The sequence below is a fragment of the Syngnathus floridae genome, chromosome 21 (genome assembly GCF_059516105.1).
Source record: "Syngnathus floridae isolate MCC-2025c chromosome 21, RoL_Sflo_1.0, whole genome shotgun sequence".
NCBI lineage: Eukaryota > Metazoa > Chordata > Actinopteri > Syngnathiformes > Syngnathidae > Syngnathus > Syngnathus floridae.
In genome coordinates this window covers 7465001-7479600 of record NC_142433.1, presented here as the reverse complement: position 1 = coordinate 7479600, position 14600 = coordinate 7465001, and the positions used below count along the sequence as shown (strand labels likewise).

The 14600-nt window shown below is 49.0% G+C and overlaps 2 protein-coding genes and 1 long non-coding RNA gene across 8 annotated transcripts; 1 reads left to right on the top strand and 2 right to left on the bottom strand.

Annotated features, from left to right (window-relative positions):
• Positions 1-7: 7 nt before the first annotated feature.
• Positions 8-9518, bottom strand: vps52 (VPS52 subunit of GARP complex). 6 transcript variants are annotated; one of them, XM_088365184.1, is made up of 23 exons: positions 8227-8341; positions 7745-7868; positions 6703-6784; positions 6507-6605; positions 6378-6430; positions 6178-6253; positions 6033-6100; positions 5794-5969; positions 5436-5586; positions 4667-4767; positions 4471-4603; positions 3552-3609; positions 2957-3090; positions 2379-2534; positions 2162-2280; positions 1959-2082; positions 1465-1560; positions 1299-1406; positions 1173-1238; positions 990-1104; positions 729-847; positions 460-645; positions 8-380 (listed from the first exon to the last, which is right to left on the bottom strand). In XM_088365184.1, the coding sequence occupies exons 1-22, from the start codon at positions 8232-8234 to the stop codon at positions 499-501; spliced, it is 2313 nt and encodes a 770-aa protein (XP_088221310.1). In that variant the 5' UTR covers positions 8235-8341; the 3' UTR covers positions 8-380; positions 460-498. The 6 variants fall into 6 exon arrangements, with proteins under 6 accessions (XP_088221310.1, XP_088221312.1, XP_088221309.1 ...); XM_088365186.1 differs by lacking the exon at positions 8227-8341 and adding an exon at positions 9310-9518 and having other exon boundaries at positions 8-645; XM_088365183.1 differs by having other exon boundaries at positions 8-645.
• On the top strand, positions 9415-11026 carry LOC148380396 (small ribosomal subunit protein uS13). Its single transcript, XM_088365253.1, has 6 exons — positions 9415-9558; positions 9983-10081; positions 10156-10242; positions 10316-10417; positions 10728-10819; positions 10899-11026. Exons 1-6 carry the CDS (start codon positions 9430-9432, stop codon positions 10972-10974), a joined length of 585 nt encoding a protein of 194 aa, XP_088221379.1. The 5' UTR covers positions 9415-9429; the 3' UTR covers positions 10975-11026.
• Positions 11027-12312: 1286 nt separating this feature from the next.
• LOC148380395 (uncharacterized) lies at positions 12313-13330 on the bottom strand. The gene is made up of 3 exons (XR_015855024.1): positions 13232-13330; positions 12946-13005; positions 12313-12868 (listed from the first exon to the last, which is right to left on the bottom strand). It is a non-coding gene; the product is annotated as an uncharacterized LOC148380395 (long non-coding RNA).
• Between the last annotated feature and the right edge of the window lie 1270 nt (positions 13331-14600).

Genomic DNA, 14600 nt, shown 5'->3' with positions numbered 1-14600 from the left:
AATTGCGTTAACTGGAAAAAAACCGTTTATTTTCTCGACTCAGATATTTTCATCTGGCAATGTTTTGGGCATGATGTGCTGCTTATTTGGTGATGCCCGAGTGAGCCACAGTGACTTAACTACTTACAAAAGCGGAAGGAGTTCCTCAGAACCCCTTTGCGTGGAATCGGGAGCAGGGAATGACAGTTGGTCTATCTGAGCACACTCGCTTCTTGCTCAGACATGGTAGGGACGCCGAAGGATTCCTAAGTGGCGACGGGATTTGGAGTGGACCGGACGGGGCAATTGGGGGGTGCCCCGAACGCCATACCAAAGCACTGGCGGCACAGACTCAGGAATCTCACGGGTGGGACACTCTTCTCGCGACAGGTGCCCCATCTCTTGAGTAGCGAGCGAGGAAAAGATTGCAAACACCTGGTCAAGTGGCACCTGACGAAGTCGACTTTCTACTTGTCATACTTTTTATTCACAGGATGGTCGGGCCCAGTCAAGCGGGCCTCAGAAGTTGGGCTTGTGCTTCTTAACTTCTACCATTAGGTGGTGCAGGTTGATGAGTTCGGATCGGGCCGGCAGGCCGCGGAAGGCGGGCTGGTTGAGGATCTTGTGGAAGCCATGGTAGTATTGGATCAGCTGGGTGAGGGCGCCCTGCGGTGGCGGGAACAGCGGTGGCATCAGGCGGGCGCCGCCAGGCGGGCGCAGAGTATGCAGGCGGGCCCCCCTGTCCTCACCTGAATGATGCCGGTCCCGTTCTTAAAGTTAGTGAAAGACCTCATGACGTCCTGGCTCATGGCCTCCACGGACTGCTTCCACGAGGCCGAGAAGCCTCGCACCAGCTGGCAGATGTGAGCTGAAGACGCGCGCACACAACACGTGAGCATTGGGTTGTGCAATCTATGCACCTGGAGTCTCCTTGGTTATATTGTACCAGGCTGACAAGTGCAGGCAAGCAAGGAAGAAAGGCACGAGGCATTTACAGTGGGCTTGCTCACCTTCATCGCTCTTGAGGCGCTCCAGTTGCCCTTTCTCCATCAGGGCCTCGGCTTCCTTCACGAAGGAGATCATCCCCCCGAAAGGTGCCGACAGGATCTCCTCGATGAACTCCTGCTGGTGGCACGCCAGAGAGCCTTTCAGCACGTGCACATGCACCCTCGTGCCACAAGACCACCACTTGCCTGCGTCCTGGCTAGAAGGAGTTGCTGGAAGCCTTCCACCTCCTTGCTGTCGTCTGCCGCCCGCTCCTGGACAAACGGGACGTCAAGCGCTCGCATTTGCCATCGCTGCGCCACATGCGGACTCACCGTGAGCACGCCAAGCATCATGTCGTAGTTGTTGATGAGGAAGATGAGTTGCTCCCTCCTGGAGGGGAACTCTGCCGCCATCTTCAGCACAAAGTTCTCCACCTCTGCCTGAAAAGTACCACGCCATATCACAGCGGTCTTCTCCTATTCGGCGGGCCGGCATTACCTGCAGCTGGGCCAGCAGAGCGTCCGTTCTCTCATTGGGGAAGGTCTGGTTGATGCCGACCACGGCCGAGGAGAACTCGGCGTAGCGGCGTGTGATCTGAAATGAGGCAGCTGACATGCAGCGGGAGGGCGGGGCCGCTCGGGTTCTTTCGTGAACCCCAACGTCCGCTGTTGACAATCAACAACCAAGGGGCCGCTTTGACCATAAAATTCCCCCACGTATCTGATCAACGATGAGCCTTGCGCATCTGCATTAGCAGTGCAAGTCAAACAACGGGGCCGGAAGGACAATGTGAACGCAACAAGTTGAGCTGGAGAACATCCTGCCATCAACCTGGCTTTGGCCATGTCTTCATTGGTGTGGACAGCAGAGGGCGATAATGCTCAGTATGGAACAAGTGATTAATTAATTAAATGTGTTTTTTTTTTGGTCATAGTTATTTTGTTGTGGAGTACGCTCGATTGACATTGAGGAGGTTAAGGTCAGCTACGTACGTAGTGCGGCCGAGTGTCGAGCAGCCCCAGCTTCTGCGGATCGGTGTTCCTGATGCTGTGGATGTTCATCTCCAGGATGAGCTCAAAGCGCGGCCACAGCAGCTCCAGCACCGCCTCCCAGTACCTGTCACGCACAAGCGCAGGGTCAGGCTGAGAGGCGTCCAGAGCCAGGCCGACTAACGGGCAAGCGCAAGCACACTCACTTGTCTAGGGCCGGGATGTTCCTTTTGGCGGCGATGGCTCGGAAACGCAAGATGATGTGGATGCACAGGAAGACGGCAATGCCGTCGTAGCAGTCCGACACGTACGTCGACATGCTCTTCTACACTTGCACGAGCACAGTTGAGCATCAGGTCACGACAACGGCGCTTGTGGGCGTTTCCGGTGCGGGAAAGCGCAGCACGAGATTGGGCAACGTACCAGGAACATGCTGAGCGTCTTTCCCATGATGCTATTAAAGAGGTCCAGGGCGGAGTTTCCTGCCACCATGAAGAAGTCACAAAGGAAGAGGAACTCCCTGCAGCCGTTATCCAGCAGGGCGTAGTGTTGGCTGCGGAACAGTGTCTCATATGGATACTGTGGACGGAGCATGAGCCAAGCTTTAGTAAGCACCACACCCGCTTCCATTCCTCACATACTGTTCACTCAGTTCAAGCGCGCGTGGCTGACGGATCAAAATAGGGTGCTTGTCTCACGAACGATCTTAGCCATTTTCATCCAAATTGGACAAAAATGGCTAAGATCGGTGCAATCCTCGCAATCAAAGATGCACAAATTGAAATGGCCAGACTCTTCTCGGGAATGGTTGAAGCTCCCTCGGGTGCGGTTGCCATGGTGGCATTGTTAATAAAATAAAAAAATAAAAAAGTGGACATCATCTCCGGTCTCTACCTCCGCACCACTTTTGCGCCAAACTCAGCCGTCAAATGTCGGACACTCGCTCGGTCTGTGCAGGTGGCTTTGGCATTGAAGGGGAGGAGTTCGCGGTCAGCGCTCACCCTGCTGTCGCCCCTCTGCGCCGTGTGAGGAACTAAAATGGGACCCTCCAGCTCGGGGGGACTCAGGATGGCGCCTCTCTGGCCCAGAGTGAAGATGGTGTTCCTGCTCTTCAGAGACGGTTTGGAGAAGAAACCTGCGGCGACGGGGGGGGGGGAGGACTGGAATCAATTTCATCAACTTCCCATTTCATTCATTCTCTGACAAAGTCCTACACACAAACCATATAGGGGCTGATTTGCATTGAGAGTGTTTCGAGTTACAAGAGTTGCCAATCATCTCAGGAGGCGCTAGTGGCGTGCCCGAATGTTTTGTGCGCTTGTGCAGCTGCGCCTCAAGCAATTTTGGGCGGACACACCCGCACATTCAATTGGCTCCAGGTATTTCTTCTCTTCACTTAGCCATAAAATTCGCACTCACACACCTCACGCATGTACGTGTACACTTCAAACGGGACCTTCTATTCTATTCTGTTCTATTCTATTCTATTCTATTCTATTCTATTCTATTCTATTCTATTCTATTCTATTCTATTCTATTCTATTCTATTCTATTCTATTCTATTAGCTATGATGACCGACACACTTGCAACATTACCTTTTTTGGCGGTGTCTTCAACTCCCATCAAATCATCCTTGTCAGCAACTTCCTCATACTATGAGCGCGCACGCGCACGCGCACGCGCACGCACACGCACACACACACACACACACACGCGCACACACACACACACAGCGGTTAGCCCATTCGCGCGGACAAATCCCCACCCAGCCTTTGTCTCGTAATTATCCACATAAAAATGACAATTTGGAAAATTACTGTTGCTTTATGACACAAGTATCCTTGCTCATCCGCCACGAGCAAAAAAACAATGAACGGTGTGTTTTCTTATTTGGCCAACAATCTTTTTTTGTTGTTGTCTCCGAGTGATGTCATGCGCTTCTCAACAACCAGGGTGCAAGCGCCAAGGGAAACTTATAAAAGTGTTACATGACTGTGCAGGAAAAAAACTAATGTTACTACACTAAATGTTGACGTTGGCGGAGCCTTGTCATTGGGGCCAAATTGTGCGTGGCGAACAATGTGCGGAATTGCCAGGGCGCCGTTTGTGTCCGACCACTAAATCACATCAAGGAATTTTAAGGGGAAATTTCGGGGGAGCGGCCGCAATCGAGAAGTCGCGAGCGCATTGTCAAAGTTGAGCCGAACCATAGGCCTGGCCCTTTCGCAAGCATATGTGTTACGTGCGTGGCTGCTTGGGGAAATTGGATGACCACAAAAAAGGAAACAAGGGAGAAACGGAACATCTTGTCACATGTCGCCTCCCTTGTTTTGTTTTAACCTGTGGAAATCTTCCAAGAGGACAAAAGCTCAAGTCAATTAATGCCAATTAGCCATCTGCTGACTAATGACAGGGTGGGTGTGTATGTGTGTGCGTGTGTGTGTATGTGCGCGCGCGCATGCATGTGAGTGCATTGTATTGACACACACTGGCGTGCGTCTTGCGGGCACTCACCTGCACCTTGAGCAGACGGCTGCTGTACGACTTGAAGTAGCTGAAATAGATCTTACTCATGGTGTCCACGTAATCGTCTCGCACCTCCTTGGCCACCGTCCTCTCATTGGCCAGGAGGAACTGGTAGAAAAATCTGTGCACGCACGCAGGTTCACGTGGATGTCGCAAGTGCGCATGTGAGTGTGTGCGCACACACCTGTACTTGAGCAGCGTGTTCTGTGGGATCTGATAGTTGGTCATGGGCTTCCTGAAGGAGTAGATCTTCTGGAGGATGAACTCTCGAATCTTCCACACAGCCTGAAGTTGGGAAAAAATAAAGACAAAACAAAAGTAATGGGACACATCAAGGAAGCCCAGGAAATGTGGACTTGTGGTTGACAGTGGCGTTTACCCCACCAGGTTTCGCACGCCTGCTCTGTATGTTTACAAATGTCGGGTAACTCCGTGTCCTGGCGATTGCCCGGCTGCCCGCTTGGCGGGTTTTAGATTGAGGGATGCGGTCGCACTCGGCGAAGTGCGGGCCGGTAACGTCAACTGAAATGGACTCTACTGGTTCGGGCGGAAAAGTGCGACTGGTTTAACTTGCTAGCGATGGCCCACTTCCATAAAGCCACCGAGCAATGAACGAGCAATGACGTATTGCTTCCATGAGCACAAATGTTCACTAACCGCTCCCTTCACGCACGCGCGCACGCAGAATCGAATCATCAGTCTCGGGCTGGGCATCCGGTTGCCAAGGTAGCAAAATGTTTCCTAATCAAATGTGCAACAATTTTCAAGGCAGGGTAGACGGGTCGGGCCTGTTACGAAGGCACCTGCCAACGCTTCGATTGTGGAAAAACAAATCCATAGCGTTCATACGGGCGTGCAGACTCAACACCGAGGCAACCTTGGTTTGACTGAGTGTCATGTCGAGCGGGTACACTACCTTTGATGACAAACTAAATAGACCGAGCCCCACTCACCTTGACCTTGAGGCGGTCCACGATGTCCTGGACGTCGGAGCAGGCCAGCGTCTCTCGAAAGCTGAGCTCCTTGGCCAAGTTGATCTTGCCGTTGAGCTCGTGCAGCTGCTCCACAAAATCCTGCTCTGTCACTGGAGTGTCCAGGATGGCGCTGGACAGACAAAGGACACCCCGTTTACTCGCTCATTCGCTCGCTCGCTCGCTCGCTCACTCACTCACTCACTCACTCACTTCTTCCCTCTTGCTAACTCTTTTAATTTTGCCTTTCAGGGACTCCTGATTTTATGTGTAAAGGTGCGAGTGGCTTGTTGGCCCATAATGAAATTTCACCCCAAAGGTCTCGCGGCGGCCATCTTACGAGATCATGGCTCCGGGCACCAGCAGCTCGTCCACCAGCTGGCTGAGTTGGCCACGCACCGCCTGGCGGTTCTTCAGACGTACATTCATGCTGAGCGACTGCTGCTGCAGCGTGTGGATCTCACCACTGATAGACGACAGGTCGCTTTGGAAGCCGCTCAGCATCTCTTCCATCCGCTGCAAGGCAGCCGAGCGTGAGGCAGAGCAGCCGGTGGAGCGGCCTGCTAAAAGGGCGCCTACCTCCAAAATGGCATCACATGCGCCGATCTGATGGTGCAGCAAAGCGATGTTCTGGCTCTCCTTGATGTCTGGTGACGTCGCTCAGGAGAAAAAAAAAACAATGTGCGCATGTCGTGAAAATGTGTTCAAAACAAATGCGGGATACAGTCTTTGATGGAGGCTTGCTCGATCCGCTCCAGTTCCGCCTCCACTTGTTTGGAGTATTGCCGAAGATCCACACCCTGCCGCAAAAACAAACAAACAAACAAACAAACAAACAAACAAACAAACAAACAAACAAACGAGAAAATAAATTAGGGCCCTCTGGTAGCTGTGACGTGAAGATGGACAAATGCGAGCGCTCACCGTTCCGAGCGCTTCTTTGACAAACTCGTCCTCTAGATTGGCCTGAATATGAACTGAGGGATGAGACGCCAGATTAGCGAGTCGGCCTTCGACACGCCGCACCCGCTAACCGGCCGTGCAAAGGCCGACCTGATCGACGCCCGGCCCGCCAAAGGGCTCGGTCGGGTAACTGCCAACCGCGGCCCAAACCCAGCGAAGGAGTGAGCCGCGATAGGTTGTTATCTGAGCCTGCCGGGACCATGACGTCATTTTGGTCGGGCCGCAAATCAAAATGACAACAGCTATTTCAGAAACTTGAGTGGTTGCGTGGCACAGCGGGCCTTACGGTCCACTTCGTCCAAGATCAAGTCCTCAGTGGTCAGGTCCAGTTCACCCGGGTGCAGCTGGGCCATTTCCCCGTCACTCACCTGGGGAAAAACAAAATAGTGGGCGAACAAGCCGTTTTTGCCCCCTTTGCCTCATAAAAAGACATCTCATTTGCACATCAACCCAGAGCCCGATCCCCCATTTCATAAATACTTTTTTTGGGGTATTCATCGAGGTCAGGGCACTAAGTCGGTGGCAAGCGGACTGCTCAGTTGCTCACAGACGATGTGGCATCCCGATGAAACCTTTTTCTGAGACGAGAGCCCAAATACCTTCTTTTATAACAACCCGAACAGTGTATTCAATGCCCTGAGGTTTGCTTTTTTTGGTACCCATCAGTTGTGCACTACTTTTCAAGATGCATTGGAGCCACTAGCCCAGGCTCGGGAACCTATGGCTCGTGAGCCAATGTGGCTCTTTTGGTGACATTATTAAAAAGAATACATTAGTACAGTCAAAAAATCGTTGGTCTTAATTAAAATACATGGATTTAACTGCATCTTGCCTATCGTTTTTTTTTTATTTTTTATAAATGGTATGGCTGTCACGGGAAATTATTTGTAAAAAATGGGCATATATGGCCAAAAAGGTTCCCGACCCCTGCACTCGCCTGTCGAATGGTGAACGTGAAATCGCTTCAAAATGGGCCAAGTTGCACTCTTGAGGAATGGGAGGACTGCTGAAGCTGAGACTCTCCACTTGACGATGCCATAAGAATATGTGCTAACATTTTTCATTAACGTTACGAGTTTCGGCGTGCTCTGTCGTCTTGCACGCCGAAACTAGCCGTCGAATTAAAAACCTGATAAGGAGAAGAAATTCTAAGCTATTGTTTCGTTCACAAGCAGACAAAATGAATTTCGTTAACCGATGTTATGTTGTTTTGCTCGTGCAATTGAATGGAGGTAAATGACGTCCAGGAAGAGAACGCGGAAGGCTTGCTGAACAAACTCGAACGGACAACCACGACATTAAGCTCACTCGACTAAATTAAAAGTCACCTCGTTGTGAAAGAAGGCCAAGGCCGCATGTGACTGTGTCGTCCTCTCGGTGGGGTTTACATCTGCGGGAGCCTCCGCCATTGTTGCCGTGACGTCATGTGGTGGACCGAAAAAATACCGACCACTAAACAAGAACAAAATAACAACAAAAATTCACTCACATCTTTCCTTATGCTCCAGCAAAATCTTATTTCTTAGGGATAAAGTTGCTCATTTTGACGTGTTATCCTAAATTCGGAACGTGCAGGGTTAAATTGGGTTTTGTGCATTACGCAGTAAAGTTGCGCATTTCTATGCCCATTTTATCGTGACAGCAAGACAGTTTTAAACAAAACATTTGAAAAGTTTAACCGTCTCGTGTATTCAAATGTATTTATGACGATAAGCTCATTAGGGTTAAATAAGCAATTAATAAATACAATTATATATTCAACCACAGCTGCCGCGGTAACATACTACTTTTTTCTATGGAACCAAAATACATTTTCATTCGCCAATTTAAGGATGAAGTGGCCACAAATATGACTTTAATGTCTAGAGCAGGGGTCTCAAACTCCAGTCCTTGAGGGCCGCATTCCTACATGTTTTCCAAGTTTCCCTCGTTAAACACACCTGATTCAATTATCAGGCTCCTGTAGAACGTGAGGATGAACTGATCATTTGAATCAGGTGTGTTTTGAGAGTTTGAGACCCCTGGTCTAGAGTGTCAAACTCATTTTTTTCGCGGGCCGCATTGTTGTCATAACTTCTTTCGGAGGACCATTATGACTGTCAACCCAAATAAATGTATGAGCACATCATATTGTATACCGTAAAAGCTACAAAACAAACTGACAAATAAATCGTCTTGAGTTTGACACCCGTGGTCTAGACCAGTGTTTCCCAACCTTTTTTCAATCATGGCACACCTTTTCATTGGAAAAAATCTCGCGGCACACCGCCAACAAAAATCTGTTAAGCTCCTATATTAAAATCAGTTATATTACAACGAAACACGTACAGTCCTATTCCTATATATGTATGGAGAGTCGAATAATTTAATAGAAATAAATACTAAATATTCTTTAAATTGTATTCCTTTTTTTAAATAAAAGTGACAGATTTTTTAAAAAGGTTTTAGACGGTGTAAGAAATAAACAATTTAAAGTAATTGTGATTAAAATAAAAGAATCAACGTGATTTTGTTTACTGTTTTAGACTAGGTCTATAAATATTGCAACAATAAGAACAAAGTCACTTTTAAAGACGCTCTGCTGTTCTGACAGCAGCTGAGTAGCTATCACAGTCGAGGAATCTCGACTTGACTGCTTATTTTACGTATGTGAAAAATAACCAATCCAGGTTCTCCGGTTGAACTGCATGCTCTGATTTCCATTGGACCACAAACGCATCACAACGGTCATAGTGTCTGTCACTGTTAGCAAAAGCACACAGCAACACACACATAAACTGAATATGTGCCGATGCAATACAATCAGATCGACACAATATGAAATCTCAAGATTCTCCGATTCTCCACACATGCACGATTAGCAAGTGGCTGACCAGGCCTTGCGCGAACTGACCAGTGGTTTGGCGATCCTGTTTACAATGCGCTCCGTAATTAATATCGGACAATCCCACGGCACAGCTGAACGTCTCTCACGGCACACCAGTGTTGGGAAACACTGGTCTAGACTACGAAAATGTTCACGGAGTTTGTCGAAAAAGTTGTCGGACAATTCAGAGTGTGTACCAACTTCCGCCCTCAGCACGGTCAAACTGTCGCGAGACCTGCATCACTTCCTTTCTACGCGGAACAAGCTTCTAAGATGGTGAGAATCCTGCTCGACAAACTGAATCGGTCGCCATCCATTGCGAATAGTTGTCCATTTGTGCCCCGAGTATCTTTCAGTGGCTCGTGTAGTGTGGACGAGCAAATACGATGTTGAATTGATTGTGAGTGAGCGCAAACGTGGCCTTTAAAGGCGAGCGTACAGTCGCTGCTAATATGATGGAACCGTTTGCCCGAAATATCGCGCATAGAAGCCCCGATGATTGTAGCAATAGTCGGCTTCAAGCATCGCGCACTGAAGCTCCGACGTCTGTAACCGCCGCCTTTCGCGCTAAGCTACAAGAGACGTTAATTCTGTAGGATTTGGTTATCCCCGAGAAGTTCTGACGTTTGTAGCGATTGTCAATGTGGACTAACTGCGTCGTGCTCAGCTTCAAGTGAGCGTTGATGTGTTGTTTCTGTAGGCTTTGGTCATCCCCGAGAAATTCCAGCACATTCTTCGTGTCTTGAACACAAACATTGATGGAAGGCGGAAAATCGCCTTTGCGATCACTGCCATCAAGGTAGGAAAGGGGGGAGGTGGCAGGACGTTGCTGCCCTGTTCCAGTTTGGAATATTTTTGGTGCCGTCTTCTCAGGGTGTGGGCCGACGATATGCCCATGTGGTGCTGAGGAAGGCCGACATCGACCTCAACAAAAGAGCCGGCGAGCTGACCGAAGAGGAGGTGAGCCAGCTCGTGGCCGGCCGGGGTCTTGTCCCGTTTGGAGCTGCGGCCACACTGAACGCTCTGTGCGCAGGTGGAGCGGGTGGTGACCATAATGCAAAATCCTCGCCAATACAAAATCCCAGATTGGTTCCTCAACAGGCAGAAGGATGTCAAGGACGGGAAATTCAGTCAAGTGAGTGGATAAAATTGCCAGCTTTTTTGTTGGGCCATTGCCCGCTTATGTTGCATACCTACATGTGATGGATGAAAAGCCGAGATGACAAACGCTGCAAAATGACAAAAACCTTGACACTAGTCGTGTCCCCCTAACAGTCCACCTCAGAGGTGCAATGATGAATTGACAATGAATCCATTCTGAACTGTTTTGCTCATCCCGTTTATCTCGGTGCGGGTTTTGCCCTTAAGATTTTGTCCACTTGCCGCTGGGTTGCGCAGACATTGTCCAAAGGCGAGTAAAGTCCAACAGCGCACCCTGCTTTCAGGTGTTGGCCAACGGCCTGGACAATAAGCTTAGGGAAGATCTGGAGCGGCTGAAGAAGATCCGAGCTCATCGCGGCCTCCGACACTTTTGGGGGTGAGTCCTCTCTTGGTAGCCCGTGGCAACTTTCAACCTTGAAAACATGGCCCCTAACTGGCTCGCGCATCCTTTGCAGCTTGCGCGTACGCGGTCAGCATACCAAGACCACCGGCCGCCGCGGCCGCACCGTGGGCGTCTCCAAAAAGAAATAAACTCAGTGCCATTGTGGCTTTTGTTATCAATAAATTGCTTCAAACAAACCAATCTATCTTCTGCTCTCTCATTTCTTGATTGAAACCGGACTAAGCAATCCGATTCATCACTAGCGTAGCCTAGCCGCACGGTGTCACAGCGGAAGCAAGACTAAAGCTGCATTGTAGGAAAGTCCAACTAGAAAAAGTGCACTCCGCCACAAACCAGTAAGCAACTTGGGTGTGATTTGTACTGACTGATGTGCCATTATGTACCTGCAATTTATTTGGCAAAACGAATGAAATGCTTCGAAGATATGAGATTGAGAAAATTGCGAAGATTTACTGAAGCGACGTCATTTTATTATTGTGGCTCAATAACATTGCTTTTGTGCGATGCACATCAAGAGGACTCCAACTCCCGGATGACTGACCTTTTTTTGCTGCTGTGCAGTCATATGGAAATAAATGCATTTGACAACCCCCCAAAGCTGGTGTTTCAGAATTTATTGACATTTCCCTATCACTATTTGAATTTGAAAAATTTTATGTAATTTGTTTTGTAAAAAGCAATTACATTTTTTTATTTTTTTTTTCAGTTTGAGTTTTTATGACCTAAAATTAAATTAGCTCCTCAATAAATAAAGGCCTGCCTACAGAAATGAGCACATTGACACACACAGTCACAGCAGTCAATTTTTTTTTCTTCCTTCCATGGAATAAACAGCTCTGCAGTGCTCAAAATGGATTTTGGGCTTGCGTTGTACATGTAAAACAAACATCTCTTTTCATGATTACTGTCATGTGAAATGTAGACTGTGTCTGCCATTGAAACCCTGCGTGACTAGATAACCTGTTTCGACAAGTCATGTAAACATATTGTGAAAAAAAGCTGCAATTAGTGTGTTATGTACTTGCCGAAATCAATCAAATAGGCAGAAATGTGCTTACGTCACGACAAATACCTCGACGTCTTTCTGAACAACCTGCCGAAAAAAACAGACGTCGGTGAGGCCTCTGGCTCGGACCACCTCAAACGTTTGCTAGCTTGTGTAAGATAGCAGCGAATACCATGCATTGACAGTGCGAGTTAAAAAAATGCACCACAGGTCTTGCTCGAAGTCAAGTACACACACGTAAGTTTCCTGGAAGGTCGCAGTGTCTTCTCCTTCAGCGTCACCTTCCGCTTCAGCGTTTTGAGTTCATCCCGTAGAAACTTAAAATGCTGCTCTGTACCACTACAACTTGTTTATTCCTGTCTGATTTTTGGAGTAGAAAAAACACTGTCACTTTTCTGATTTCCCTCTGAGAATCAAAATTCACGTCTTCACGTGGATTACAAGAAACAAGCCACAGACATCATGAGCTCATTAGTTTAATTGAAGCAGAAAAAAGTTTGCCCAAAGTGAGTGCGCAGGCAGCATGGAAACCAATCAAGGTTTTCACGTTACACCTTCATAATTGTTATGCAAATGAATCGTTGATTACAGGTGACAAGCAACAGCAGAGTCTTGATGGCGTCTTAATTTACAAAGGAATGAACAATTAGCCGTGCCTCCAATATGTGCCCATTACTTTCTGTCATCCGGGGTGACATCTGGTGGAGGAGGAGTAGGAGGAGTAGTAGTGGTGGTAGAAAGAGTAGTAGAGGGAGGAGGAGTAGAAGAGTGGACCGGGTACCCATCAGAATAATCTACTCCTTCGAGCCAGATTTTGTTTTCAAAAATACGCACAACCAGGCCAACGCCTGATTCCAGCTTTAAACCTTGAAGGAAGGTCGCAGTCACGCATGTGACATCTTGCGGCGACGGTATCGACGACGTTGTCAGCGGCGGCGTTGTCGTATCATCTGGCTGGTTTTCATCTGGCTGGTTTTCATCTGGGGTTATTTGGGGGACAGTTGGGCTGATGCATCCTGTCGAGGGAAGGCAGCTTTGTTTAGTGAGTGTCCATTCTGGACGCGACGTGCGGCCGGAGTGCCGGACCACTTACCAAGCAGCAAAAGGACAACGCTGAGCACCTTCAAAGTCCCCATGGTGTCAGGACGTCACTCTGCAAGACAGCCAAAAAGAACACTGAAGCCATGCCGGGTGCGGGGAGAGGGAGGGAGAGCGAGCTGCCGGGACCTGGTCTGCCCGGTGTCAACCTCCGGCCTGCTCCACCTCCCTGCCCCATTTTTTTGCTCCGGCTTCAAGCGGCCCAAAGCCAAGGGAAGGCGCGGAGAGCGACCGCCACAGAAATGCCACTGCTGCTGCTGCCTGAACAAGAGATTACTTACCGCTTCAAATCAAGTCCGATCCTGACTGGCGGTAGATTCTGCGCTGGCTTTTTATAGGTTGCCTGGTCGGCCTCTGCGACAGCAAGAATGCCGACGCTTTTGTGTAACGCTCATTAAGGTGGGGCACTTCATTAATTGCCCTTTTGGTGTCACGCAAACAGCCAGTTTCTTGAGGGTGGGTCTTGCTGAACCACATTTCTCTCCGAGATGTTCACACCGCAATTATTCAATTAGCTGAGTCACTTTGACAGCAAGGCGACGGCAGGGGAAGGCAGCTCACTTAGAAATCGGGTAGTCCGCCGAAGAGACGCCCACTCTGTACCTTTGGCTGCATTTGTGGCGCCACGGTTAGGCATGTCCTGTAGCAGCCGGATGACAGCGGCAACTACAAGTTCTGTGCTGATTGAAAAAAAAAAACCAGGCCCCTCTCACTGCCACCTTCTTTGTGCACCAATCAGTCCCAGCATCCACCAGGCTGCCTTGCAGCTTTTTGCCTCTTTTTAGGTCTCCACTGTTGGGCTGAACAAAGTGATGCACCCAGGAATAAAAAACTCGACAAAGGCCAAGAGGGTTAGGGTTAGACGAGCCTAAGACGAGGAGGAAAGGGGGCACCGGGTTTGGCCCCAACCCCAAAGCCAGCTCGTTTGGCTTGTCACTGCCGCGCCGACTTCGACTCCTCTCGGCAAGTTCAAGGTCTGAAAAAGACTAAAGCACCCTCTGCTCCCAGCTTTGGTATTTGCCTCAGCGGTGCGCACCTTATTGAGTCACTGAAAAACATTCATGCATACAATACCAGAGGGGAGGACAGAGGCCGCAAATGCTCCACACCAAGAAAGAGAACCGGAGTTCAAAGAATAGAGGATATGCACGTGATGTCACAGACCGGCTGACGGTTTGTTTGGGTGGCAAAAAGCGGCGGACGCTAATAGGGCTAAGGCTGAATTGAGCTTCAGAGATACGTGTACTGGGGCATTCTTTTAGCATTTTATTGGTGGCAGATCGTGGCAGAGTTGTTACGGTGCAACTTTGACCATGGTGAAGAGTTGTTGTGCCATAGGATGTGCCTATCGCTTCCCAAAAGGTGATACCAAGAAGCTGTATCGGTTCCCTGCGGACCAGACCAGAAAGTCTAACTGAGTGGTGACGCTTCGTAGGGCGGAACATGGCCGCAACAGCTCCAAGCTTTGGAAGTCAACTATCCATTCTTACATCTGCTCAGATCACTTTGTGGGAAGTACTTAATTTTGTTTTATTGACGTCAACATTCATCTGTGAGGTATACTGGATGGAGTGCTATAAGGTACACATCCACCATCAGAGGACGCTGGCATGAGTGCCTCTCATAACATTTGAAATGTGCTTACTTTAT

Bases quoted from the DNA above. Each gene is read 5' to 3' on its own strand.
- vps52 (XM_088365183.1), bottom strand. The intron at 6,785-7,744 runs GTGACTTTTAAT...GTTTTTCCCCAG, and splicing joins TGGCCTTCTTTCACAACGAG to GTGAGTGACGGGGAAATGGC. The intron at 3,091-3,551 runs GTAATGTTGCAA...CCGTCGCCGCAG, and splicing joins TGAAGACACCGCCAAAAAAG to GTTTCTTCTCCAAACCGTCT.
- LOC148380396 (XM_088365253.1), top strand. From the start codon at position 9,430: ATGTTCACGGAGTTTGTCGAAAAAGTTGTCGGACAATTCAGAGTGTGT. The intron at 9,559-9,982 runs GTGAGAATCCTG...TTGTTTCTGTAG, and splicing joins CGGAACAAGCTTCTAAGATG to GCTTTGGTCATCCCCGAGAA. The intron at 10,820-10,898 runs GTGAGTCCTCTC...CATCCTTTGCAG, and splicing joins GGCCTCCGACACTTTTGGGG to CTTGCGCGTACGCGGTCAGC.